General features: G+C 41.1%; 3 protein-coding genes and 1 long non-coding RNA gene across 4 annotated transcripts; 1 reads left to right on the forward strand and 3 right to left on the reverse strand.

Annotated features, from left to right (window-relative positions):
- Nucleotides 1–489: 489 nt before the first annotated feature.
- On the reverse strand, nucleotides 490–12,664 carry RRAGC (Ras related GTP binding C). Its single transcript, XM_008922596.3, is given in 8 exon segments — nucleotides 490–3,479; nucleotides 3,984–4,132; nucleotides 5,274–5,416; nucleotides 6,862–6,976; nucleotides 7,838–8,037; nucleotides 8,728–8,931; nucleotides 12,393–12,587; nucleotides 12,590–12,664. Coding segments are annotated over 8 exon segments (1,233 nt in total). The 3' UTR covers nucleotides 490–3,327.
- A 2,120-nt stretch (nucleotides 12,665–14,784) lies between these two features.
- On the reverse strand, nucleotides 14,785–19,585 carry MYCBP (MYC binding protein). The gene is made up of 5 exons (XM_018081391.1): nucleotides 19,513–19,585; nucleotides 19,253–19,325; nucleotides 17,642–17,690; nucleotides 16,924–17,053; nucleotides 14,785–14,886 (listed from the first exon to the last, which is right to left on the reverse strand). Exons 1-5 carry the CDS (start codon nucleotides 19,525–19,527, stop codon nucleotides 14,842–14,844), a joined length of 312 nt encoding a protein of 103 aa, XP_017936880.1. The 5' UTR covers nucleotides 19,528–19,585; the 3' UTR covers nucleotides 14,785–14,841.
- A 2,334-nt stretch (nucleotides 19,586–21,919) lies between these two features.
- LOC108643592 lies at nucleotides 21,920–24,579 on the forward strand. Its single transcript, XR_001922961.2, has 3 exons — nucleotides 21,920–22,191; nucleotides 23,587–23,722; nucleotides 23,889–24,579. It is a non-coding gene; the product is annotated as an uncharacterized LOC108643592 (long non-coding RNA).
- Nucleotides 22,573–25,349, reverse strand: GJA9 (gap junction protein alpha 9). Its single transcript, XM_018087899.2, has 2 exons — nucleotides 25,321–25,349; nucleotides 22,573–24,214 (listed from the first exon to the last, which is right to left on the reverse strand). Exon 2 carries the CDS (start codon nucleotides 24,191–24,193, stop codon nucleotides 22,631–22,633), a length of 1,563 nt encoding a protein of 520 aa, XP_017943388.1. The 5' UTR covers nucleotides 24,194–24,214; nucleotides 25,321–25,349; the 3' UTR covers nucleotides 22,573–22,630.
- Nucleotides 25,350–27,307: the final 1,958 nt, after the last annotated feature.

Consider the following 27,307-nt stretch of genomic DNA (forward strand, 5'->3'; position numbering starts at 1 on the left):
AAGTCCACGCACACAGAGGTGTGGGGCCGTGCCCACTCCGAGCGACCAGCAGCTCCCAAAAACTGTCACATCGTGCACTGCTTGGGCCAGGTGGCACATTCCAGGCCTCCGGCACCTCGGGCCACGCCGGGACAAGCACAGGGACAAGCATTTCCCCTCAGATGAGTGATGGCCCAAGAGTCGCTCGCCCAGAGCCCACCCAGAGCCTGCCCGCGTCCCATCGCAGCCCCACGATGAGCGAGCGAGGAACTTAGTAACAAGGGACTTTTAGGGAGGTCTGAGGGAAAGAGAGGAAAGATCACACCATCTTCCAGCCAAATGATGGGCAGATTGAACCCTTCAGGACCTCAGAGGGACACCATCTTTAACTACTCTGCCCATCTCCCCAGGATCGGCCTTCCCCTCCATCCCTCTCCTGTGCTACAGCTGGCGGGATTCCCAACAGGAAACTCAGCAACCCTCGGTGGCAGACAACACAGTTCTGAAAGGTACCTTGCAAGGGATTGCTTTATTCTTCAACAGAACGAAATTTTCATTCCTTCTCCCAGCAGGCAGACCACCATTTTCCCTGTCCTCCCCTGTCCACACCATTCTTCTCCTTAGAACCACACATCCTCAGTTGTTTGCAAAAAAACTGCAGAGCATCTGTACCACTACAGGTTTAGAGGAGAAAAAGGGAAAAATAACAAGGCAGAAAGGTGAAGCAGTAGTTGATGGTTTCCTCCACAGTTTCAGTTCTTGTATTGGAGAGACCATGATATCGACTTCCCTTATCTCTAACAGGATCTCTCCCTGCAGGTCAGCATAGGAAGGGGAGACAGATCTCTGCACAAGGAAGAAAATAAAGCCTAATTCCTATCCCTCCTCCTCCGTGGCACCATAAAGATTTCAGCTGAACCAAAAATGGCCTCACTAAAGCAGCAACAGGTTAGTAACCCTCTACTTAAACAGCAGCATCTGACTTAATTCGGAAGACTAGTTCCAGTAAACTAAAGAAACACCGTGCTCCTTACTAGAGACAAATTTAACGTTTAAAGCTAATAGTGTGCAGGTAAGAGTGAAAATGACAGTATTCAGTTTTGACCTCCTACCATTAACCTTTAGTAGATGCAACAATTTCAGAGTAAGGTAATGTTGACAAAAAAACCCCAACCCCAAACAAAAAAAAAAAACCTGCAAAAAATTGAAACACAGAAAGCCACCACAACATGCACAGCAGAAGGCAGAATTTCAGAACACAGTCTAAGGCTCACCATTAATGAAAACAACAGGACAAGTCACATGATCATTTATATGCCTTTACAGTCTAGAGTCATCTTCTGAAAATTGAGTATTTGTTTTGGATTCAGCTTTAATTGAGATGAAAGTTAAGCTTGACTAAAATTTTTGAAGTCTCACATAGAAATGTGGTATTTAACTTTTTTAAAATATACCATAAAGATAACATGGCTTTTAAAAATTTGCTTTAGCATATAGGCATTTATAGACTTTTGTCTATAAAGACAAGCAGAAACAATAGTGTTACAGTTTGCCTTTTTTTTTTCATTTTATTAGCACAAAATCCTGTAGTGAGTGAAAACAAAGAGAACGTACACATGTATTTAGAACATGGAAAACTCACTGCACAAATGGGAATTATTTCATTCTTCCTGTGATCTTGCCAATTATTTCTCCTCTTACCTTTAGTATTAGAACACTCTGACAGTGCTTGCAAACTACAAACCCCAATCTTACAAGCCTGCAGCACTTCCTTAAAAAAAACAACTCTGCAGTTCCATTACCAAAAAGGGGCTCAGCCTAGGTTTAAGAGAACTGACCTAGAGCACTTGAATTCCAAAGTCTCCTGCTGTAAAAAAACCATTTATTCAGTATGTGCATATACCCTAACGTTAATGCATGTATATTCATTTTTACATAGTTCAGTTAAAGTTCTTTCTATAAGCACAGACGCATTCCCATGGTTACTTCTGACCACATAAATACACCAGTTGCAGAGATTGCTTACAGTTAGTTCTTCTTGTACAAACTTTTATAGTGGCACTTGTATAGTCGGTCCAATGGCTTTGCAACACCTATACACACATAGGGACGGGTAAAGAGAGGCAAGATCTTTATGGGCCAGTGGCTGAGCTTACTGCATAGCAAGGCTGATGTATAGTATGATATCGACTGTGATAATACCAATATCAATAAATTAAAGAATTCAGATATACTGCCCATAGTATGAAAGTAAGCATTCACAAAATCAGAAAAAACACTGTTCTAGTCAGCCCGGTGACAAACAAGAAGGTGTTTGTCATAGTACAGAATCAACATGCTTTCAAAGTCCAGTATTATTAGTAGGTTATGGCAGATCGATACTTAATTGCCATGCATGGATAACACCCTCAGACATTTTCCTAGGAATTGTCCTGATTATCAGCCAGAGTGGAAAGAGATCCACCAGCAGAAGTCAGTAACTTTGTCATTTTTCTTTGTTTGGGAATAGCTGAAAGTGGTTGCTTTATTTCAACAGATGGCAGACATTTCAGTTCAGTTAGCCATGCAGTTTTGTTTCATGAACAGGATTAATCACACAGATTTATGACATCCATGTTTTTGCAAAAGAGAGCAGGTAGTTTATTTCTGATTTTAATACTTCCCTTCCATCAAAGGGGACATACCAAGAACTGTGGTCTGAAAGAGAAGTATCATGATCTCTTAAAATGAAGCCCCAGGTCAGTTCTCTAAACAAACATAATCACTAGAACAGAGCTCTACCTTGCATCCACTTAACAAACACAGAATTCACAAGAATATTATGAGCACACCAGCAAGAGCTACTTAATGGAATGATTCGTGAGACCAGCCTCAGCAAGCAAAAAGCCTGAGTTTCACAAGCCTTAATAACACTAATTTTTTCTTTTTTTGCATGACAAAAGGGTAAACTTAAGCAAAAGTGGATATTCTACAGATTAATTTAAAATAATAATAATAAAAAAAGTTGAGCAAGTGACTATTCAGTGTTTCACACAAAACTCAACTCAATTGTTTTTAAGTTTTGACCAGGCAATCAGTCAGAGACAGACTGTTAAAACAGGATTCCAAACCAAAAAACTACTGCATTTGCAATACAGCTGGTTTTAACCAGCATTTCTAACTCCACTGGCCTCAAAGTATTTTTACAGTACTTTCAGTTGTCCAACATCAGTTACAAGCCGCTGTTCCACAGTTAGGACCACTCTTCTCCTCTGAAACATACTTCAGGCTTTCAGACTACTCTTCTCTTGTTCCACAAAACTTTGGAGTGAAGAGCTGACAAGTCTATCCAAGGTCATTAGCTTTCCTCTAGACTGCATTCCTAGGTGTGCCGTTGTGAGTCACTGCTTTCATATTTGAGGTGCTTGATTGATGGTTGCAGATTCTGTGGGAGGCAACACCTACTTCGAAGACTTCATGAATGGCTTTGCGGAAGCAATGAAAATTGTAGTCTATCAAACCTATCAAGAAGGAGGGGGAAGGGAGACAAAAAACTGTGTTCAGCTTGGCATATTTACATAAACGGAGCTTCAAAATCAATATAAAATGTTACATTTAACCAATAGGTATTTTCCTACTTATTTTAGTATTAACTTGGGCTCAGAAGATTTAACAAAGTTTTATTGATGCTAGTATTTATTTGGACCGTCTCAGTTTTCTGAAAAAAAGGTACCAATTTCAAATGCAACGTGTATACTCATAATTAAACAGCAGGTAAGGGGACCATTACTCCATTCTACTTATTCCAGTAGAGCAGATGGTAGTGACAGTGATTAAAGCGGATTCACAAAATTAAAAATAAGACTTCATTATTCCTATCTCTAAGAAATAAGAAAATTCCTTCCCGAAGAAATTACACGAATTTAGTTACACAAAAATCAAGGTGACTTGTAAAGTCATACTAATATTTTGCAGTTGATAAAAAACATTAGATAAAAGCCTGTCAGCGGTGGGGAAGTCCTTACCTTTGCGCTCAAAACTCTCTTCTCTAAGAATGCAAACTAATGCCAAAAATTTTGTTACTTCCTTTAGGTACAGGACTGTTGTGTTATTGAGCTTGATAATTGCCATTGACTCTTTATCATAAGCACTTCCAGTGCCATCTTCTTTTAACCTGGAAAAAGAATGACTTAGCCCAAGGCATAATCTAACTGGCATGCATATGTAACTTCAAGACAAATACCTGTTAAATGCAGTTAGAAGAATATTACTCATACTGAACGTTGAGCAAGTGGAGAACCTGCAATGCAGGTCTTAATACTATCGTTGAGTAAGACCATTATCACACCTTAAGTTTCTCAGGAAAGCTAGACCTAAACAGAGTAGAGGCCTTCATTAGATACTGTCTGTCTTAGATGACCAGTTAAGAGCAAGCTATCAGCATGCATTCTTTTGATGTCAGTGGAGTGGCATCTCGGTGAAATTAATTTTGGTAAATTAATACAAAGGCTTCCTTAGTGAGGTTGAGTCGGAGGGTGCAACAGGACCCTTTTTGGTCTTAAGTTGAACCAGCCTGCATTTACAAGATCAGATTAGCATGCTGCTTTCTATCTGCAAGTTATTAGTGTTAGTTAAATTACTATAGAAGTAAATGATGTATCGCAAACTACTTCTACGTACTCCTGAAAAAAAAAACCAAAACAGCTACACAACCCTGGATCGATCCATCAGGAGACAGACCGTTAAATGTTGTGGTATTTCTTGGCAGCACTGTATTTTCCAGGCTACGACCACAGTTCTAAGAGAAGTTACCGCTTCTCCAGAACCACTTCAAAAATTCATTGTGAAGTATAATTCTGCTGTAAATTGTGAGACATAAGCACTATGTGCATCCCTCACTGAAAGTCACATATGCTATTCTGTTCAGATAGCAGCAAGTCTCAAAGCAGTATCACTGCAAGTTACACTTACGAGCCACGGCATGCTATTGACCCCAGTTATTTGCAGGTATTAACACACTTGCACCCACCATGCCAAACAAGATACAGCACTATTTATACTTTACATGAAACACAACTTTAACAAACATCAGACAGCTGTCTAGGGCCATGAGTGGTGGGAAAGAAACCGAGTAGAAATGTTCGATTCAGCTGCCAAATCATTTGGCTTTATTCTAATTACTTACAGAACCAATGTGCTCTAAAGACCAATCAATAGCATCTCGCTGCATGACAAAGCCAGCACGACTTGCACAGTTTGCAGCCCATTCTACAAATTTGAGGACTTTTTTTTTCCTAAGAGTATTCATCACTTACCCATATATACAGGAAACATCTATCACTACATCAATCATGTCACAGCACAACTCATATGACTGCATGTCCACAGGGGAACTGTCTGTTGCAATGTAGATTTTGCTGACTACATCGAAGAGAAAAGCTTTTTCAATGCCTGAATTCTTCAGAAAGAGAAAGAATTTGGATGAATTTTTAAAATCTCAAGTAGAATTCATAACTTTCACATTCTTAACAGCAGAAAATTGTTTAAACATAAGCAATTTAGAGACTCAAGACAGATTGAAGATTTAGAACATATAGTTTATAAATACAATACCCTTGTTCCCATAGTACATATGAACATTACACAGTTGACAAAAATAAAACTGGGGATTCTGTTGTAATTCTTTTTAGTTTATTATTTAACATATCATAAATCAGGTTACATTTTACTATGCTTCCAGAACCCACATTCAGCAGTTTACCTCTTCTGTGGTTCTGTTAATTCCAGAAGAGCCATACATTCACATCCACCTAATGGACTGGGATCAGAGATGAGATATTTCACAGTAGTATGCTGACACTTAAGTTTTATGCTTGTAGTATCTTGGCAGTTCAGATTTTGTGTGAGGCAGTTGCCACATAGTTTAACGTGCAGAGCAACTAAGTCCGCTTCTGAACTTAAAAATCCATGAAAAGTATCATATTACAGCAGTTATGGGTATGGAAAAGCACCAAGACATTTGTAACCGAGCAATTTGGCAAAGTGCGTGTGCTCATACTAAGTTCAGAAGCCTTTTGCAGTCCACCAAGTTACCACATATACACTATTGGCAGAGCTTCTTTTCTATTTATGCACCCAGAATCATTCCTTCTCTCTTCTTTCTAGTTAGTCTCAGTACCAAAGACAGTGTCCTGAGGACATCCAGACAATCCTTCTGGCATCAAGATCACACTCCATACCCTCATGGCACCAATCAAGGTGAGCATGCCCTTTATCCACTGGGCCAGTCCTCTACCAAATTTAGCAAACAAGCATTATATGGTAGCATGGGGCAACATGTCTGAACACAGAGCTCCTCTCAGTCATAATTGTTTTTTTCCATGTTGTCCACATGCCTGCAACAGACATGATTTAAATGAAACGGTCTTGTCTCGAGGGTGATATTTTATTTGATTTAAAGTATACAACAGCAAATTTCTATGTCGCAAATTCTATAAGAAATGCAAACACTAAAAGAATAAAGGCAAAAGTCTCACAGGCCATATGAAATAGACAATTTAGTTCCAGACCAAGATCATATTACCAAATATGTCTGTTGCTACATTAGACTACTAAGTGCCTTAGCAAACTAATCAGTATATCCTGCAGGAAACTTCCCTAACAACTGTTATAACCAATCAAACTGCGCTTTGTCAACATTTAGAGAAATCCCCACAGAGCACGCACCAGTACAATTTAGCTGTGGTAGAGAGCTTCTAATGTAGACATCCAGGTCAGCAGAGTACACCCACATGAGTGCCACCCAAATCTCCCAAGGGCAGATCTAGCCAGCGTTCCTTGGCAGAAGGACTTGCTTTACCATTCTGCATATTTCACTCAAAGTTCTGTTAGATTAACACTTACTGATATAAAGATATTAAGTAGGTTTTCCAGGGTTGGCAGTTGTGGAATGAGCTTCTGTACCACTTTACTGAAGGCTTCAAATATTGAATGGTCATAGATACTGGTCAAATAAAAGCTGAGATGAGGAGGGAGGGCAGTGGAAGGAAAAAAAAAGAAAAAGAAGATTCAAGAATATTTCAGAATTGCAATAGAAAGGTTAAAGCTATGTTCTGTAACATTCAGGCCTGATGCCTTGGCTGGGATGCCTTTATCACAAATATGTCTGACCAATGCACAAAGAACCTAATTTCTAAGCGGCTGAAGTAACCATGAAACAGATTTCCCCCATCCCTTAGAGATGGGAGACCAAGGATAAAAATTTGAATATTCTTTCACAACACACTTTGCCTACAGAGTGCTTATTACGAAGGTATAAAAAATGCTCAATTTGATTTCTTCAAGTCCTGTTCCTGGCCTTCCACTTTGCTCACACTAACATCAAGATACTGGCTCCACAAGAATCAAAATAGCAGTAAATCCAGAGAAGAGACAGCTTGTTTTAAAGGTGTCTGTAGAAGATACCTTATAAGTGAGCCAAATATCAAGTAACAGACTAAGCCTTTAAACCAATCATGCTGAAAAGTCAGTGCTACCCAGGACTAAAAGGCAGAGACCTTCCCCCCTCCTTTCCCTGCCCCTCCAGGCCACATGTACAAATTTGGCCTGTTAGGCTGAACGAGAAGGACCTTGAATTATCATCGAGTTTATGAATAATCTGTTCATTGAAATCCGATACAGTAGCCTGCCTTATTTTAGTCAGCCTAACAGCTGAAGCTTGTCCATAAATTCAGTGGTGTATTTTTTTAACAAGAGTTTGTTAAGTAATAAGAAAATAACCAGACCTTGCTCCAGTCAGTCCAGTATCGCATCTAAAAGCCATTAATCTGCATGCATATCAGTCACAGGAGAATCACATATGTCAGAGTCTTTCACTCACCTAAGGTGAAGTTTTTCGAGCCCAGCATCCGTAAGATCATCATTAGCCCTCTGATGAATATCCCTCTGAGTTTCTATTTTATGGTCATCTGATAAACCATCAACTTTATGAATAAAAACTTCAAAGTTCATTTCTGGGTTGACCTTGTAGGCTTTTGAAACTGTAATGTGCAGTCTTGTTAAAGCTTCCATGTAGTCATCCTGTAAATCAGTTTGGGCAGGAATGAACGATAAAGCTTTCTCTCTGATAACTATTCCATTCTGCACAAGGACAAAATATTTCAGTGCAAGAACTTCAATTCTGTAACTAAATTTAAAGTCTGGGAGGAGAGAGAGAATACCCTGAAGTGTGAGAAATCCAAGCAGCTTAGATTGTCATGTCAATTAAGTTTCATTAGCTATACAAAACTAGACTTCAGAGAAAAGGTGGGTTACATTTCAGCTCCAGCAATAGGCAAGCAGTGATCTCCAAGATGGTCCTAATAGCCAGGTAATCTCCCATAGTGCAATTTCTAGGCTTATTAAAAACTGCCAGATACCCCGTAGTATCAGTAGTAGAAACTGAGGTCAGAAGTGTGCTATTACTAAATGAACTCCAGAGTAGAAGGAAGGGATAATTCCATCCACCTAGCACAGCAGGTTCTTGCTATTATTGCAGATAAGTTCAGAGTACCAGCCCCTTTCCCCTCTCTCCACCAGTAGCACATGTTCCAGTCACTTCACAAAAATAAAACCACACACCAAAAGTCAGATTGCCAATGCATCCCTTCATACGTAGCAGATGTTTTACGAACTTATCTAAAAATATGAATTACTAGCTTCTCATTCAACTCCTCTCACACAAAAAGTAAAAATAAAACTTCCTTGTGATTCTTAGTGATTTGTATTTACCTGGGCATCGATAACATATATTAGAGCACCTGTTCCTCTGAAGATCATCTCATAATCAAATGTTGGATCAAAAAAGTCCATCTGTCCAGGAAAATCCCATATTTGGAAATTCACAAACGAACTGTTGGAAATATCATCTTTGTAGATTTTGTTGGTACTTTCCAAGAACAGTGTCTCATTGGGAGACATTTTGTGAAACACCACCTGTTAAAAGAACACAAATAATAGTCTAGACTTTACCTTATTAGAAGAAATGGGTGAAAGTTTTGTGACTTGAATCTTACAAATAGGTTTATCCCTTCTAAAGCATACAGCTTCCTCGTGGTAAATAGACAGCTCCCTGCATCAGCTAAGGAAATGACCTACCCCCGACCCAAACCAAGCAACTGAGTACAGTTAAACATTTTCACAAGTCCAATGGCGAAAGACACAGACATCCCAGTTACTCTTTCTTCCTTGCAAGTCTAACACAGTATGTTCAAATTCTGTTATATTCTTATCTGGTATGAAGCAAATGTGTTAATTAAGCAACTGCAAGCTTTTAAGAACCTTTCCTTTCTAATCTTAGAAATTCCTAAAGGAAGCTTCACTTTTAGTCTGGTGTCAAGTGTTATAACACAACATAATCAGATGGTTCCTAAACGACAATAGAAGTGTACAAAAGTAACATCTCGGTTTTAGAGACCCAAATAGCTAAGTAGTGTGCCATCTATTAACAACTGAGTTAAGTTTGCTGACCCTCTCCTTTTAATTAGAGAATCACAGAATGGGTAAGGTTGGAAGGGAAAACAGTGGGGTGATCTGGTCCAACCTCCCTTTTCAAGCAGGGTCATCCCAGAGCACATTGCACAGGATTGCGTCCAGACGGTTCTTGAGTAACTCCAGTGAGGGAGATTCCACAACCTCACTGGGCAGCCTGTTCCAGGGATCAGTCACCTGCACAGAAAAGAAGTTCTTCCTCATGGTCAGGTGGAACTTCTGTGAAACTTCCCTAAAGAAACTAAGAAAGATTTCACACTACTTGGAAAACACTTTAGCTGCAGGGTGAAAAACATACTCATTGCTAGAACTCAAAAAGCCCCACTGGGATTTTAGCCTTTCCCTGTACAAACAGAACTAGCATGTAACTCCACAGCAAAGCAGCCTGTAGCAAAAGCGGTCAGTGTCAACAGTGAACACTGTGCTAAAGCAACTCAACTGTGTAATATGAAAGTTATTCCAAACATAATGTGGTCAAATACTAGGACTCCAAAAGAAAGATATTTCCTATACAGCACTTGATAATTCTGGTTTTATCAGATGTTTCATACAGTTACAGAAGTCATCCATTAGAGACCTGGTGCAACAAACTGTCAAAAAAACCTGAAAGACAAAGAACTCTACACCCAGTATAGTTAATGGACTGTTTAGTGAGGTTCGAAGTAATATGTCACCTAAGGAAAGGTTTAGGAGGCCATGATCTTAATGGGGTTTTAAACAGCAGAACATTTGTATGGAAAAGTAAGAACAGTTCTAGATACACAGTGGCTGTATTGCATTCTTAAGGGTTTGCAGCATAGTTTTAAAGCCTTCTGAAATCAAAATTTCTTTTGGAACTCAGCATCTCCCACAGAAGTGGAACAGAATTAGTAAATTCAGTTAAAAGCTGATAAGTCTCCAGGAAGCAATGCCATCATTTCCATTTCCCCTGCTTCCCAAAGCAGCACATTTCATCAGATTGGTGTCCCCCATCTGAACTCTTTCCAGGTTCCTATTACAGAGGGACAGTACAGTAAGTCCAGTTATACAAGTCTGCACAAAAGTTTGTTTTATGAACCAAAACAATCATCACATTCCCAAAATCTACTACCCTCAATTTGCTACTGAGTATTCAGAGGTTATACCAGTATGGAAAATCCAATTGTCCAAAGGAAAAAGAAAAAAGAGTTCCTCCATAGGACCATAACTTTTTCTTCTGCAAGAGGTGTCCTATTAATATTGCTCTCAGTGGAAGGCTGGAATGGTTTAATAATTCATGTTTTCCACAGAAATTTCTAGACAATCACAAAGCCAATACTTTCCACAATACAGTGTTTATCTTGCATATCCCTGTTCTCTGGCAAAGTGATCAACAACTAGTTCCCAGACAGAAGGGTTGGGTCTGGTCATGGACATTTTTGAACTAGACAGATCTAAGACCAGGAACACTGTTGATGAGAAATTTCTTGATATTACGAGAATGTCTCAAATTATTGTCACAGTTAGTTTGCTCAGGCAGCATCACAATGAACTCCTAGGTATCAGAATCACAGCTTCTATCTAATTCCTAAGCCAGATCGGTAACCAGTGGGCAAAAGATAAATCCTATGTCTTCCTATTGCATACTCAGCATCACACTATTCCTTATCTTTGAATAGGTCCTCAGAGAACTGAGGACTATCAACATTGGCCATAAAAAGTCCAAAAGCTACATCTATAAAGAGACCTGTAAAGTCTTAAAATCTATCTGCAATTTGGAGTTGCTGCTTCCCTCTAGCTTTTGGGGGGTTTTTCAACAGTCGATAATACGATAAGATCTCTAATGAGAGTCTACAACCAGTGCCGTTCACATGACTAAAAGACTTAGAAAAAGACTTTTAGTGAAATCACTGCATTTGCACATATAGTGGGATCGTTCAACCTAAATAATGGGGAATAACTGACAAGACTAAAAAGCAATGACAGCCTGGTCTGCCACTGTATTTCAAAATTTCTCACTAACAGATCCAGTCTGAAGTCAGTTTAGAACTCATCAGCTTACTGCAGTATATGGATTACCAAGCAGTCTGCATAAGATGGCAAAAAGAAGCAGATTCACCCCTGTTATACTGCAATGTCAAAAAAAAGGATTCCTTCCATAAAACCTTTACAGAAATCTCTATAGGTTTTCACATTTGCATTTGAAGCAAGTTTGAGGCCCCTAAGCCTCGAGCTTGAGAACCACGCATTTCACTAGTAACATCTTCCCATAAAAACACCACTGAAAACTTCACAGCTGGGACCACAAACATAAAATTTGCACTGAGGAACAAGGATCATTCTTAGCACTACACTTCTACTGAGCTACGTGGCAAATGAAAATAGCCAGTTTTGTCTTATTTTTATTAAGAAACACTAGTGACTTCACAAAGCTACTAACAAACCTAAGGCACTGAAACTCCTCCTAATGCATTTCCTCCTTGACTCTCGTTTGCTCGGCCTAGCGTACTAAAGAGAACCAGAGGCTGTCCTGCTCGTACAAAAGCAGAAGTCTCTTTCAAAGCATCAAAAGGCATAACAAAGCTCAAGTCTTCCAAGTGGAAGCACGCTAAACACTGCACACCTGTACCGCTCACGGTGCTTTCACAGCTGTAAGAAAACACCTCACGATAAACGTCACACTAGCATCTTCACTTTTTTACTTCTGAAGCGTTAAAAGTGAAGAAATGCAAAGGCTACAACTTATGCTACACAACCTTCCTCTCTAGCGCAGACGATCAGAGTCCGTTCTGGAAAGTAAACGTCTTTAGGCAGGAGGCTCCCGTCGTTTCAACTTCGCCACACGAGCCCACAATAAAAAGTAGGAACGGCCCGAACAGCAGCACAGCAAATGAGAGATACAACTCGGCGCCGGGCGGGGAGGCGGGGAGCCGCCGGCGGCCCCTCACCTTCTGGATGGAGGATTTCCCGCTGCGCCGCAGCCCCATAAGCAGGATCCGTGGTTTGGAGTCCGCCCCGCCCGCGCCGCTGCCGTCCGCCCGCGCCGCGCCGGGCCCGCCGGGGCGCCTGGCCTCCCTGCCAGCTTCCGCCTCCTCCTCCTCTGGTCTCGAGCCGAAGTCCTTGGGAGGACGATGGTCCGCGGCCGGCCGAAGCTGCCCCCACCAAACGTCGGTTCCTCAGCCGCGCCCGGCGCGCCCGCCCCGCCGAACTGCAGCGCCATGTCCGCCCGAGGCCCGCGGCCGCCAGCGCCCGGCCCGGAGCTTCTCCCGTTCGCCGGCCCAGCCCGACACGCCCAGCCCGGCCCGATTGGCCGCTGTCAAAGCCCCGCACCACCGATTGGGCCCGGGAGAGGCGGCGAGGTTGCGAGGGCCCCCGGTCAGGACGCACCCGAGTCACCTGACGCGCTGCCGCAGCCGTGAGCAGTGAAAGAGGCGGGCGTGAGGCACCGGGCGAGCACGGCCCCGGGGCAGAGCGGGGCGGGGGGGAGGCACCAGGCAGGAGGGACTCGCCGCAGTCTCGGGGGAGCCACACGAGGTCCCCCCTGTGCCCTGTCCCTGCAGTGGAGACAGGCTGCAGGTTCCGCTTCTCTTAAGGCGCAAAAGCAGCCCTCAGCGGGGGGGGGGGGGGGGGGGGCGGAGGCCACCCCCTCTAAGGAAACGTTACCTTGTAAAAGCAAAGTTCTTCGTTAAACAGTCATTAATTTTAGCAAGGTTCTTCAGTTAAAGAGTCATTCCATTTTCTACTGGCAGCCCAGTACAGGCAGGCAGCTCAATTGACGTTTTATCAAACTTGTTACCGTTATTTCATTACGATCCTAAATTAAGGCTCACAGGAACCAAACTGCTTTTCAGAGGGGAGCAAATACAGTTGTGAAAAATGTAAGTCTGCATTACTGCCCTGGCACCCAACATCTCGACTCAGGAGTCCTTCATGCCCAGTTTATGGGCTTGACTAACACCTTTACCCATCTTGCCGCTTCTTTAGCAAGACATGCCAGTCCCATTACTCAGAGAACATGTTCAGCTGTGCATTTCCTATTGCATTATCCTCTCCCTATTTGCACATGGTGCAACTTAACGCTAGGGATATGTTCTATCTTACAAGTGAGCTTTCTCTCTCCTTTGTTCCAGAGGTTGGAGCATTTTTTCCTGCCATTTTTTTTTTATTTGTTGGTTCAGGGTAGGTTTTTTCTAATTAATGCTTTACAGACTTAACACAGTATTTTCCTCTCATTTACCTCTCTTCTGGCCTGTTTAGATCAACATTAGATACACTAGTAAGTAAGCAATTATTATTTCATTAGGCCTTGATTAGATTGACTTAAAAATTGTCTGATCCATCCTACCACACCTGCAAGACAATCTGCAAAACCTATCCTAAAAATAAGGAAGTTAAACTAACAGCCAGTAAATCTAATATATAAGACAACTTCATTTCCCCTTTCCTTTATTTTTCCTGTCATCAGCTGCCTTTAAAGTACCTAATTTTAGGATAGGAAACAAATGTAGCTATTTAAAAATGTATCTCTCTCTTTTTTTAATAAAGGTCTATTTTGCATTTCAGAAGAGTCATGAAGCCAATTCAGGAAAATGGGAGACAGAGCATAGGCAAAATTAGAAATCACAAGTCACACACCCCACCCTACTTGGATTTTCTACCCTGCCTAAATTTTCTTTTCACTGTTAGATGAATAAGAAAGCAGAACTCTCCCCACTACACTCCTACACGTGCCACCGTAATTGCACAGGACTTTAATTACAAGTAAGAATTTTTTATTCTGTTCAGAACTGTCCAGGTGGACAGTTCTGGATCAGCTCTCCAAGGCCCAGTTGCTGACACGGGATCAGAGACACAAACTGCATGGAAATAGGTACCTCTCATACAAATCTGCATCTTCAGCACTGTGCTATGTCCATCACTTAACTATACTTGCTCGTTTTGTGCCTCTAAGTAGACACTTACCCTGTCAGCTTCAGGAGAAGCCTAACGTCAGTGCTGAGTAGCAACACAGAATGTAACTTGAAGGTCCTGCTTTAGTTTACAGTTAGTCCATCTGTGCCACGCCACCTCCTTCAGTTAAAAGAAAACCAAGAGAGATCAGCAGTTCAAACAGGACCATTGACCATAATGTGAAAATTACACAAAGCTGGCAGGCACAGTTATCTAAAAGTTCATCAGAACTGTCATCTTTTCTTAAACACAGAAAGAAGATTGGCCAGTATGCTTAACTCATCAGTTGCTGCTGCAGCTGTATGCTCATGATACTGCACTTTCTTTCTTTAAGACCATGAAGTAACAAAGTAGACAATGCAGAGTTCACACACACACATACACAATAAAGACCAGAGTTCTCAGGAAGCCCTTTATTTAGTCAAGGCATTAAAGGAAAAACTACTGTTATTCACCATGCTTCTCATCTTGAGGTGGTTCATACTGAGCCAGCTGTGGATTTAAAGAAAGGAATTCAGTTAGTTGCAACATTTCATATAACACTCTACATTAAGAAATGTAGGAAAATGTGTGGTCTGGACTTGCTCCATTTACTTTGTGCACTTTAACTCACTCATCTTCAGTCAAGTCCATTTTCAAGTGAGGAAACAAAGTAACCCTTCTCTCAAAACATCCATTTGTCACACTGTATAACCACCCAACCATAACAAGGAGGCTGTCTAAAAGCACATAGGTTAATTTTTCACTGCTTCTTGTTCTAGGACTCATTAAGTACTTTACATCTTAAATAGCAGTTGATAATGATGACCTATAAGCTAAAAATGTTGAAGAATTAGGACCATCTCTCTGAGATATGCTGGTTTGGTTTACTCAATTTACAAATTACAGAGTGACTTAAAAATAAAAAAAAGGACATAAGAAATAAATTAAAATACACGTGTTCTTTCCTCATAGCAACACTAAACTGCAGCAATCACTCTGCTGCTAACAAAAACTGCTAAAATAACATTTTTTCATTCTTGTAGATTTTACTACAGATGGCTAGTACACAATCAAAAGTCAGTTTTCTTTTCTACCTGAGGCCTAACTATTGACTTCCTGTCCCTGCCTTCAACACACATACAAATACCTGACATTCTGAGCAATAAACGTAAGGAAAAAGACAGATCTTCAGATGATTGCAACAGAAGTTCTCAATAAACGCACAGATAATGGCATATATTTTATGCTAGAGGATTGCTGAAAGAAAGCTAAACAGTAGTGTTCTCCCTGCATTCTGTGTGAAGTTCTACAGGATGTCAGAATGATGGGCATTACACAGCAGAAGAAAGGGGAAAAGAAACCCACACTAATACTGGAAAATATGTAAAGTAAGAGTTATCATTTGAAAGATGAATAACGTGAAAGCACAAATGAACCCATGATTACAGAAAGGCTTACTTTCCTGGAACAAGTCTTGACTTCTTTAAAAGAGTTCTTTAAACAAAGACTCAGATTACTCTGCTCTCATCTGCCTGTCTTACTATCGGTTGCATTTTTAAGTCTGCTGCACCAAGTGAACTGCTGGTCTATTGCTACTCCCCCTAAAATTCTGCTGTTTGCCATATTTCCTAGGAAGAAATAGCAAATGTAGCTGTGAGGACTCACAGCGGGTAACAGAAGACGAGGAGAATTATTATAACAGCAAGAGGGCACTCCAGCTAAGAAATACAAAGGGGTAATGCCCAAGAATCCCTTCTCCCAGAACTGAAGTGGGGTGGCTGTCTCCTAGTAAAAAGCTCTGTTATATTCACATATAAGAGCCACCATCCATTTCCAATAAATGCACATAAACCTGTAGTGGCACATAAGCTACTGGAGTATTAAGCACCTCAAAAGTTTCTTTCTTCAGTGTTTTTAGGAAGCTCTTCACACCTCTGAGCTCTTTCAGACAGCCTACAAACGCATTAAAGAATGGTCCTGCCTTTAGCAGCACTTCAGACTCACTGCTGTTGCAGATAGAGAAATACCAGGGTCATTTTAGATAAAAAGCATAAATTATTGTTCCCTGTGGGTCTAATAGCCTCCACTGGTGTCATCCTGACACCTGCAAGGGTGTGCCTCTGTGCCAAGTGACACAAAGTAATATAGAATATTCCTCTTTCTGTTTGCCTTTTGAAAGCCTTTATAATGGATACATGACCTGAGTTTTTCAAAACTCTCAAGGAAGCATGAGCTACATAATATCAGACAAACACATCCAGACAGGATTGAATGAGGGCATATTAGACTTGATAACCCAGACTTTCCCTAAATAAATAAAATCCCAAGTTTAGTAATATTATATGTTATATTCTAAAAGAAGTGTCCCATTAAAAAAAAATAACCCTTAACTACAATGAATTCCATCAGCATTTCTCAGCCACGAGGTTAAACAATGCAATATTTATCAGTTACTCTAACAGAAGAAAGTCAGCTGTATTCTAAGTATTAAAGTGTTTTTTTGTTGTATGATATGGAACTACAGAGTAACAGCAAGTAGACTTTTACCTTGCTTTTCAGGGTTTTATTTTCTTCCAGCACAGCTTCATATTTTTCTTTCATCTCTGCCAGTTCCAAGCGAAGTGCCTCTAATTCTGGATTCTCAGGAGCTGAAGCTCCCAGATGATGCTTCAGAAAGCTGATATTTAGATGTTAAGTATTTCTTCGGTTACACAGTATAACCACATTTTAGTTTTAACACTTACGTTGAAGTTAGCACTGCAGTACACATGACCAAAATCACAGTACACCACTGAGATTACTACAGTGCTTTTTATCCTACAGAAGGAAGTTAAAAAAATAAGAGGTTTTTAAACTCATAGCTATATTCCTTAAAAAAAAACCAAACACAACCAAAAACAAGACATCAGTACAAGTTCTTCTTATTAAAAAAAACCCAAATCAAACAAAAAAGGAAATGTGAAGAAGCAAACTTCAGAAGCCACAGACACTGCAGGTACTCAAATGCTGCAGGTCTACAACTCTGTAATGGCCTATAACTTAGCTTTTTAATTGTTGGCATACTGATAGCCTAGTTCTCTTGCATCCTGTCAGACTCTCCCTTAGCTTGTAAGAAGGCAATTATTAGCCAAAACGCATCGATAAAAGCCATGTTCTCAAGGCAAGGTTTCTAAATGAGCCTCTCCAGTTCACCTACGAGTCAGAAGCAGTACTGCTATTTCACATAAGGTCTCTACAAACAAGACACAGTAGAGAAAAAGGATACTCCAGTGCACTATTTGGTTTCTCTGGCTCTTCATATAAGGCTACCAACACTGCAAACGGAAAATATTTGTCAATTGCAAGAAGTTCACGCAACTCTTAAGTTTTTGAAACAGATACCAACAGTCAGAAAGCACAACATATTTATAGCACATTTTTCCATTTAACATGATTTTCACCTGTATACTCCGACATAAACAACAGGTCTGCTGTACAGGAGTAGACAGAGCATTCCACCTAGTAACAGCTAAATATAAGTTTTCTTCATCCCTAACCCAAGTCTTTGGCTAGTCTAGCACAGAAGACAAAATGGCCTGGACAATTTTTACACATTCCACATGCAACACTAGTATTAGCTTTCATCAGCAAGACTGAAATTCTAACTATTTTGAGATTCTCTTCATGTATCATTATTTCCACTTCTTTGAACCACAGGACATCAGCAGTTCTGTAACTTTCAGCATAAAAGCAAACCTCCATCAAACATCTACAGTTACAAAACTAAATGGCTACTGTCAGAGTAGGTGACACTGATAATCTTCATGGATGGAGCCCCTAAGGGCCACAGAAGTCAGACACGAGCAGCAATACCCTGACAGCTTAAATAAAAGTAGCCATATACATGGAGAACTCAGTCACACGAATACTCAGAAAGTTCCCAAACATAACCATTCCCCACTCCCTACAGGGGCAATGTGCCAGTTCCAGATATTCAAACTATACAGTCAAACTGGTTTTAAGCTACACACTGCCCAAGTTAAAAACAAAATTAGGATGCCTCAGTGCTTGGAAGGCTTGTTTTGCCATTGCATTGGATGGTATTGCAATAGAAAAATCAAATGGTACTCACACACCAGGCCAAGAGTCTTAATGCAGCACCTATTCGCTCGACATCCTAGATCTGCTGCTCCCTCTTTATACAGCATATTTTCAATCAGAAATGGAAACAGATTTTTGCCACATACTATTGGAAGGTTCTCAAAAAGACTTCAAAAGAATTTCAAAGATGCCAAGTCATATGTGTCAAGTTTAGCATCATCATTTTCCCCATTTTGATACAGATAGTCACTCTCCAAAACATAACTTTCATTCATTTTAGAAAAAGCACTAAGCTCTACTCAAGAAAGGGTCTTAAAGAATTAAAGTGGGGTTTAAAATAACACTTGCTGTTATACCGTCTCAAGCATTTACTTTCTCTGTAGAGCTCTGGCAGAATAACAGCCCCCAAGAAATTAACCAAAAGCACGCATTGAAAGAAGCACTTTGGCCGAGAGTAAGAGAGGTCTCCGACACACCTGTGCGGAGAGAGGAACAGCCCTGTGTCCCACACGCACCTCTAACAATCGACCCGCACAGGAATTAACGCTTTGTAACTCCCAGGGCGCGTTTCCAGAGGCCCGCGGCCCTCCTCCGCCTCCCGGACTCCATTTCCAGGCCACGCCGCACCAAGATTTTCCAGGAGAGTTCTGCTGCCGCCCCCTCGCCGACTGAGGGGAAGAGGCGGGCGACGAGGCGGGAGCCGGGGGCGCACCCGACGGGCCGCCACAACACGGCCGGGTCGGGCCGGCAGAGCCGCAAGAGCTGCCCGCTGGCCCCTCACGGGCAGGAGACTTACCCTTGGTGAGCACGTCCAGCACCCCCGACTTCTCCAAGTACTGGCGGAACTGCTCCCGCTTGGAGTCCGCGGCCTGAGAGAGGACGCCCACACGGTCAGATCGGCGGCGCGTCCCGCCTCGGCTGCCGAGGCGGCTCGTTGGCCCGGGCCGGCCCCGCTTTCCGCCGCGGAAGCGGCACGAAGGGCCGAGCCGGTGTCGGTCCCGCCGCTCCGAGCGGGAAGCGGGGCAACACCGCACCCACGCCGGCACTGCCTCCTACCTTGTAGTGCGCCATCTACCCCGCACCGCACCCACCCCGCCGCGCGCCTGCGCCCTGCGCTTTAACAGCGCCAGCGCTTCCCCGCCGTTACCGGAGCGACGGAGCGGCGGCACCGCCCTCGGGGCCTCGCCCCTGGCCGGGCTCTGAGGGCTCTGAAAGCGCTGTCTCTCCGAGCGGCGGGGCGTGCCGCGGCTTTCGACCGGAACGCTGAGCTGTCCTGCCGGGGCTCGAGGGGTAACTGCAGCGCGCTGAAATCACAGGATCACGGAGTATTTTGAGTTTGAAGGGACCTACAAGGATCATCGATTCCGACTGTCGGCCCTTCACAGGAGCATCCCCAAGAGTCACACCATGTGCCTGAGAGTACCATGTAAACACTCCTTGAGCTCTGGCAGCCTTGGTGCCACGAGCACTGCCCTGGGGAGCCAGTGCCCAGGCACCCTCTGGGGAAAGAACCTTTTCCTGACATCCAGCCTAACCCTACCCTGACACAACTTCAGGCCATTCCCTGGGGTCCTGTCCCTGGTCCCCAGAGAGCAGAGATCAGTGTCTGCCCCTCCTCTTCCTCACACAAGGAAGTTGTAACTGCAATGAAGTCTCCCCTCAGTCTCCTCCAAGGTGAACAGACCAAGTGCCCTCAGCTGCTCCTCACACGGCTTCCCCTCAAGGCCCTTAACCATCTTTGTTGCCCTCCTTTGGACACTCGCTAATGGCTTAATACCTTTCTTGTATTGCAGTGGCCAAAACTGCCACAATATTGGAGGTGAAGCCTCCTCAGGGCAGAGCAGAGTAGGACAATCACAGGAGGGGGAAGTTGCAGCAAGCAGCAACTGCATAGCTGTCCACTCGAGGGGCTCCAAAGAGTGATATGTGGTGAAACCTTTGCATCATAAGGAAAGTAATTTGTGTTAGCCTGTTTAAAAAAACACAGAAGTAGTTATACCTGTTTATTTTTGTGAAAGTCTCTGGTATCTACTGACAGATAAAATCTGTTTATTATAGAAGTTAAAAAAAAAAAAAAAGAAACAACCAAATGATCTTGCACCTGTGATGTTAGGGTCTTTTCATACTTCTACTCTGTGCTCTTCTGCAACGTCTTCAGTTTTCACTGGAATTAAGTTACACTTTTCTGTTGGCAAGGTGCTGTGATGAAATGAAATATTTGACCCTTGTCCAGAAAAAAAAAGTTAATAAAATTCTGCTCTCAGCAGCAGAAAAACAAATTCTTTTGTAACTCATCTTGAACAACAGAAATGCAAATGTCATATCCCATATGTAAGCATCTAAATGCTAACTTGTTATTATTTGGCAGTGGGACTGGAGTGCATTAAATACTAGGCTTTTTATTACAGAGACATTAAATGCAAAACAAGCATTAGCAGTTATCACCCGCAGAATCTTATGCATCAAGAAATGCAAGAGTTAAAGCCACAGTAGCAGAATTAACTGGCCTAAATCAGGCTATACATTTATGTGCATTTCAGTATATTACACAATGTTAAATTTTACAGTGTAAACAGAATTATGTAGGGCTGTATTTATGTACACACACAGAACGATATGAGGTGAAAAGGATACCTGCTGAGAGAAATTTACAGTGAATAGTTGTAATAGTACTAATGTGTGTTTCGTACGTGGACAGGGCCAAAAGAGCTTTTTAGGTTTTCAGGCTTCTTTTTTTCTAGTATTGTACAGCTTTTCAGCCACTCTGAAGCATGGCTGTCTGGTAAGCACAATAACAATGCACCTTAAAGGATTTAATTATGCTGTAACATCATGATGAAACATCTCAAAATATTTTTCCAGGACATGTACAGTAAATCCCATCCACTAGTAAAAAAACCATGTGTATACACTAATGCATCTCAGCTGTGACCACCTCACCAAGTATTTACAGCCTGTCAGTGCTGTGCGACTCAAGTAAATGTATTTCATACATAGAAAGCTCTATTACAAATGTAACATAGTATTTTGTTCATCTTTGCCTCCTTTACTATTTCAAGGTATTTCTTGGAACTTCCATTATACTGTATGGACCGGAGCAGCAAGTGAATGAATATCCTTAATGTCTTACTACCCCCATAAGAAGCATAAACCAAAATGCTCCTTCTAAACAAGTATAAGCTTTGTTTGATTTAAAAGTTTGTCAGAATTTAAGGGAAAGACAACAGAAAGGGAGTAGTTTTACAATTTGATAAACCTTTTATATGTCTTTTGACATTGTAACTGAAGGCAGGAATGTACTACTGTATTTACTTTTTTTTTCCTCTCTCTCTTTTTTTTTTTTTTTCTATTTTCCATAGTAAGCCTTCTGGTTTGTGAAATTCAAAATTTCTGATTAATAAATTTCAGTAACGTGTTTTCTGATTTAAAAAAAAAATTGCTATCTTTTTAGCGTTATGCAAAATGTCAAAATTAAAGCTCACAGCTTGTTTGCAATTCATGATGCTTTAAAAATGTAATAGTGTATTGAATTCTAATAGTAAAAGAAATTCACTTTGATTTTTCTGCGGAGGAAGTCAGTGGTGATACACTGAAGAAGAAAGTGTACCATGGAGTCAAAGAATTAGTGATCAGTATAGCAAATGTTTTGTTCTTTTTGTATTTAACACAGTTTGAAGAGTGGGATATGTTTGACATTCTGCTTTCAGACAGCTATCAAAAGTCTGAATTCTCAGAGTAAGTGGAAACATGTTTACCAAAAAGTTTTTCTGAGAGCGCCAGTGCCACCTTTAGCCTAATTTCATTTACTGGTCTTTGTAAAAGATATTATTAGACTCTAAATTTTTTCTCCTACTTTTATTCAGTTTAAATAGTATTATCAGCTGTGATTTTATGCCAGACTTCTCCTAATATGTGGACTTGGAGGGAGTATGTTTTCCTTTTTAGCTGGAAGGAGTGTAGAAGTTTATACACTGAGGTCTATGCCACATTTTCTTTACAAAGGAAGTAAAGGGACTGTTTAAAAGTTACTTAGCTACTGTTCAAAGGGTTACACAACTTTTCTATCTATGTGAAAAAGCTGGTTAAAGTTGAATGATTTAGCTACTCTTACACACAGGTCTTGCTTATGTCTCCTTGTTCAGTAATTATTCCAGCATTGATGGCTTAACTCCCACTATATTTGAAGATCAGTAGGGGCACGCCTGCTGCTGGCATTACTTGACAGTGACAGTTGCCTGGACAGAGAGTAAAGCTTAGGACTATTCCAGTTTCTACTTTGTGTAGATTCTGAGCTCACCTCCTCTGTAGAGTCAGGAGTGTCTGGTTGGCTAAAATTTTTTACGTCAGTATTGTAAGGAGTTTGGGCGTTGTTTGCACTGAAACTGCTTTGTCTTCTGTTGCTGTTTTTTGGAAGAGAATTTGTCAAAGCTCCTGCGCTCTCAACCGTTGCTGAGCAGTTCCAAGACGAACCAATTCCATGCTGTTGCCTAAAACTGGTACAAGGAAAAGTTGTATTGGGTTGCAGTGAAGTTTGAGATGGCATGTCAGTAAAGCTTCTCAAACACATGTTTGAAGCCATATCTGCATTCTGAGTAACAACAAGGAAATGTTTCTTTTCGGCCTCTTTTTGTGCATCATGCGCTTCAGTCCCAAGCTCACCAAGAAAACCCTCGTTATTATTCATGCTGGTATTTTGAGTCTGATTGTCTAAGGCATTTGTAGTTGGCCTCTTCTTTGGCAATTTATTCTCCTGATTGCAATGGGTGTAATTACTGCTGCTTTCTGTATGATTATTTTGCACAGACTGAAACAGAGAAGGAGAAATTAGAACCGGGTAGACGGTAGTGTCGGTTTGCTTTTCCATTAAAAAGGTATAACTGCTAAGTGCACAAGGAAGAGTTTTCTGAGGGGTGGTGGGTATTCCGAAAGAAGATTGCGGTATCACAGAGTATTTCTTAGACGTGTTTATGTGGAAATTGTCAGAGTCGTCCTTGTTTTTATTCTGCTCACAGAGTCCTATTCTAATTTTTCGGAATCCTAAGTGGATAATTTCCAGGATATTTAAAAGCAATGATACAGTCGCTATTGACTGCATGAATAATATAAAGACTGTCTTTTCTGTTGGTCTAGATACAAAGCAGTCAACTGTGTTTGGGCATGGATCTCTCTGACATTTATAAAGGGGATCTAGATGAAAGCCATAAAGGAGATACTGCCCAATCATAAAACCGACTTCCACTGCAGACCGTGTGAAAATATGTATCACGTAAGTGCAGAGCAAAGAGCCTCTCAGGGGTGCTTTATTTAGCTTTCTTTGATCCAATTGCCGGAGTTCTCTCTCCAGCCTTTTACGATCTTCAGTCATTTCTAATTTGGTGCTTTCAAGTTCCACCTTTACCTGAGCTTTCTTTTTTTGCCTCTCTTTTTCCAAGACTCTTAGTCTGTATAAGGCATGACCCATATACACCAAGGAAGGGGAAGACACAAATATAACTTGCAAGACCCAGTATCTTATGAGAGAGATGGGAAAGGCCTCATCATAGCACACATTTCTGCAACCAGGTTGCTCGGTATTGCATATAAATTCTGATTGCTCATCGTTCCAAACATCCTCGGTTGCCACTCCAAGGACAAGCATTCGAAATATGAAGAGGATCGTTAGCCAAATCTTTCCAATAATAGTAGAATGGATGTGGACCTCCTCTAAAATGCCTCCAAGGAAATTCCAGTCTCCCATGGTTATTCTGCCATCTTAACACTAAAATGTATGAGAGAAAAAAAGTATAAAACATTATAAAATCTGCATTCCTTCCTTAATGCATTACAAAAAAAAAGTAACACTGGGCAAAACTATTGTAGCTTACACGGTAACCATAGCAACATGAACAACTGCTCACTGATAATCTGGGTATTATTTTCTCTCATCTACAAGATGGAGAACTGCATCATCTGCCCGTGTCTACTTTATCTTTAAAAGATATCCTGATAAGCATATCCCTGTGAGGTATTAAGCACCCTCAGACTGCATCAGATCAGTGGAAAATAAGGTACCTCGACTTGTAGCAGGATTTTAAGAGCATTAGTGATCCATTTGAACCATCATATGATAAAAATGTAAGAGCAGTATGTTATACTTAGGACACTTATGATGTTCCAAGTCCCACATCACAGCTGAAGTTATGGTAATGTCTAATTACTGTTTCACAGTGGAAAGTGGTTATACAAAGGAACTCCAGAGGGAATAAAGCATCTCACTAAAATTTCTTTGTTAATTTAAAAAATAAATTTAAGCATATAATTTTGTGCAGACAGACATTTGCTCTTTGTTTGTGGATGTCAATGATAAATAAATAGAATTACCATAATCGGTCTTGTTTCCTCTGATCTATGACACCTGCATTTAAAATAGTGAATAAGGGCCTAAGTGTCAAGAGTTACTATTTTTGGCTACAATTCTTTGAAAAATAAATGATTTATACAAAAATTCTTTACCAGCATTATGTCTGGGGATAAGCAGTACATCTGTAGATTTACCTTTTCATTGTATGTACAGCACAATTCAATAGATTTCAGTTATACTGAAAAGGAGAATAGTATCTTTTTTCAGTATTTTTTAGGAAAAAAGTGGTTTAACATAGCTTTTCTTGTTCAAATGGGATTAATTTTCACCCTGTAAAATAAGTGTTAAGAAATGAGAAGGAAGTTGGAGTCTTACGGTTGCAATACTGATGACTATAGAGGGAACTTCATGTAAAGGCAGCCTTCTAAACATGAAAATACTCTTGCAAATCAGTATACAAATAGGCAAGTTAGACATTTTTTAAAGAGAAGAAAATTAAAAATAAAATTAAAAATAAAACGTACCTTTCTTTACAAAAATGTGTAAAACTAAACATCTGTGACGTCCAATAAAAAGTTACAACCGCTGCCATCTTCCATCCATCTGAGTAAATTGTTCTGGAGGCGGCATTAGCAGTGCAACGGCCAAGGACACAGCCAGCTATTAATGTGTAACTCCACTGCTAGGACCAATATGAGTTAAGAAGTATATAGGACTATAATGTTCTTTTAGGTGATTCTCATCAGTGCTCTACAAAAGTGTATTCCTGTCTCAAATGTCCTGCGAAGGGTGAATAAACTTCCTCTGCTGAGCACTCTAAAAAGCTAATCATTATATTTTAATTTTGGTGCTGAGGATCAGTCAATAGGTCATGTCCGATTTCATAGTTAAATGACAGTTTGCCTGGAAGTACTTAATCATTTTGGCAAACTAGCAGTCTACAGCCAGCCATTTCCAGGATTCTAAACCTATGTCTCTTCTATGGAGTACTTAAAGTGTGTTTCTAAACATTTTTCTGTTCTTGGTAAAAAATCATCTAAGTCTGCTGAAGTGGTCCACTGACACCCCCACACCCTCCCAGCTCCTGCAAGGATGCTGAAGAAGATACGTTTGAAAACCCTGAGTATTCAGTGAGACTGAACTACCGCGGCTGGAGGCTTACTTGTTCTGTAAAAGCTAAATGTTAAGGCGAACATTTAATGGTCTGCACACCGTGTTCTGGGATGCATTGCCTCATTCAAAACAGTATCGCAGTCAAATAACAAGCAGGTTCGCTGCAAAATGTCCCCCCAAAGTTTTAATGACTATATTATGTTTTCTTAGTTTAGGGTCAAATGTCACAGTAATCATTAATCATTCAATCATGGAAATATTCTCTGAAGATCAAGGCCTTTTTATTCCTATTCATCAATAATGTCTACTTTGTGTGCACAATTGATTTTTATTTTCTACCGTATTTGTCTGACCCACAATGGCCAGCTAGATAATTAGAGGCACAAACATTGGTGACATGTCCTGTGGGCTTTCAGGGTAACATGGACTCAGTCCCATAGTTTTCTTTCAGTAGTGAAGTAGGATCACAAATAATAAACTGCAATAATGAGAAATCTGGACAACCGTACTACTCAATGTTGTCTTTAAGACCACCAAATTCAGAAGTACTGTTTGAAGGCAGATCAGAGATTACCCTATGAAGACTGAGGCACATACTCTTCACATTCGTCTGTTTTCTGGGCTGACTTTTGATTGCTAAGAAGACACACATGCAAATCAGTAGGTGCACATTTACGTTTTCACTTTCACAAGCAAAATTTCTGAAGATGTCCTGTCATGTATCGGGGTTTAAGGTGGTTTGGTTTTTGTTTGTTTTTTTTTTTTAGTTTCTGTCTGCCTTTATCTTAGTTTGCTGTTGATATTTTTTAATTCATTTCTCTCTTAGTTCCCTAGCTTCAAAAATTTGAGTTTTCTATCTACTTTTATCTAGTTTGCTGTCTCCTTTCCTCTATTAATCTCTTGGCTTTACGATTTTGCTTACATATATGCACTGCTACTGTAACTTGCTCTTTTTAGTTCTCTCTTGACTGTCTTGCTCCTTTTTGCATTTTCAAGTTTCCTTCCATGTCTACTTTGATCAGGCTCACTCTCCCTATTTTTTTCTTGCTGTTTGTCTCATTGAGTCTCCACTGCACTCCATTAAGTCACCCTTAGACTGGAGAGTGTGGGGAGACATGCCCCACAAAAGTGGGGCACAGGGGGAGCAGTAACGCTCCCCCCAACTCGGGGTCCTGGGGAAACCCCCTCCCCGGAGTGTGTCATCCTCCCCACAAATAAAGGCACCAGCCTTTATTTGATCTTGGAGGTCTTCATGGTCTTGATAGGTCTCGTGGTCTGCTGGGGTTGGGGGGACAGAGCCCCCCCTCCAAATTGGTCAGAGTCCCCACAAATGGCGCAGAGACTAGCTGAAAAATGATTGGGGGGCTGAGGGGGACCCTGGGGAACCCCCCGGCGTTG

The sequence above is a fragment of the Manacus vitellinus genome, unplaced genomic scaffold (genome assembly GCF_001715985.3).
Source record: "Manacus vitellinus isolate BGI_N305 unplaced genomic scaffold, ASM171598v3 scaffold_52_pilon, whole genome shotgun sequence".
Classification (NCBI taxonomy): domain Eukaryota; kingdom Metazoa; phylum Chordata; class Aves; order Passeriformes; family Pipridae; genus Manacus; species Manacus vitellinus.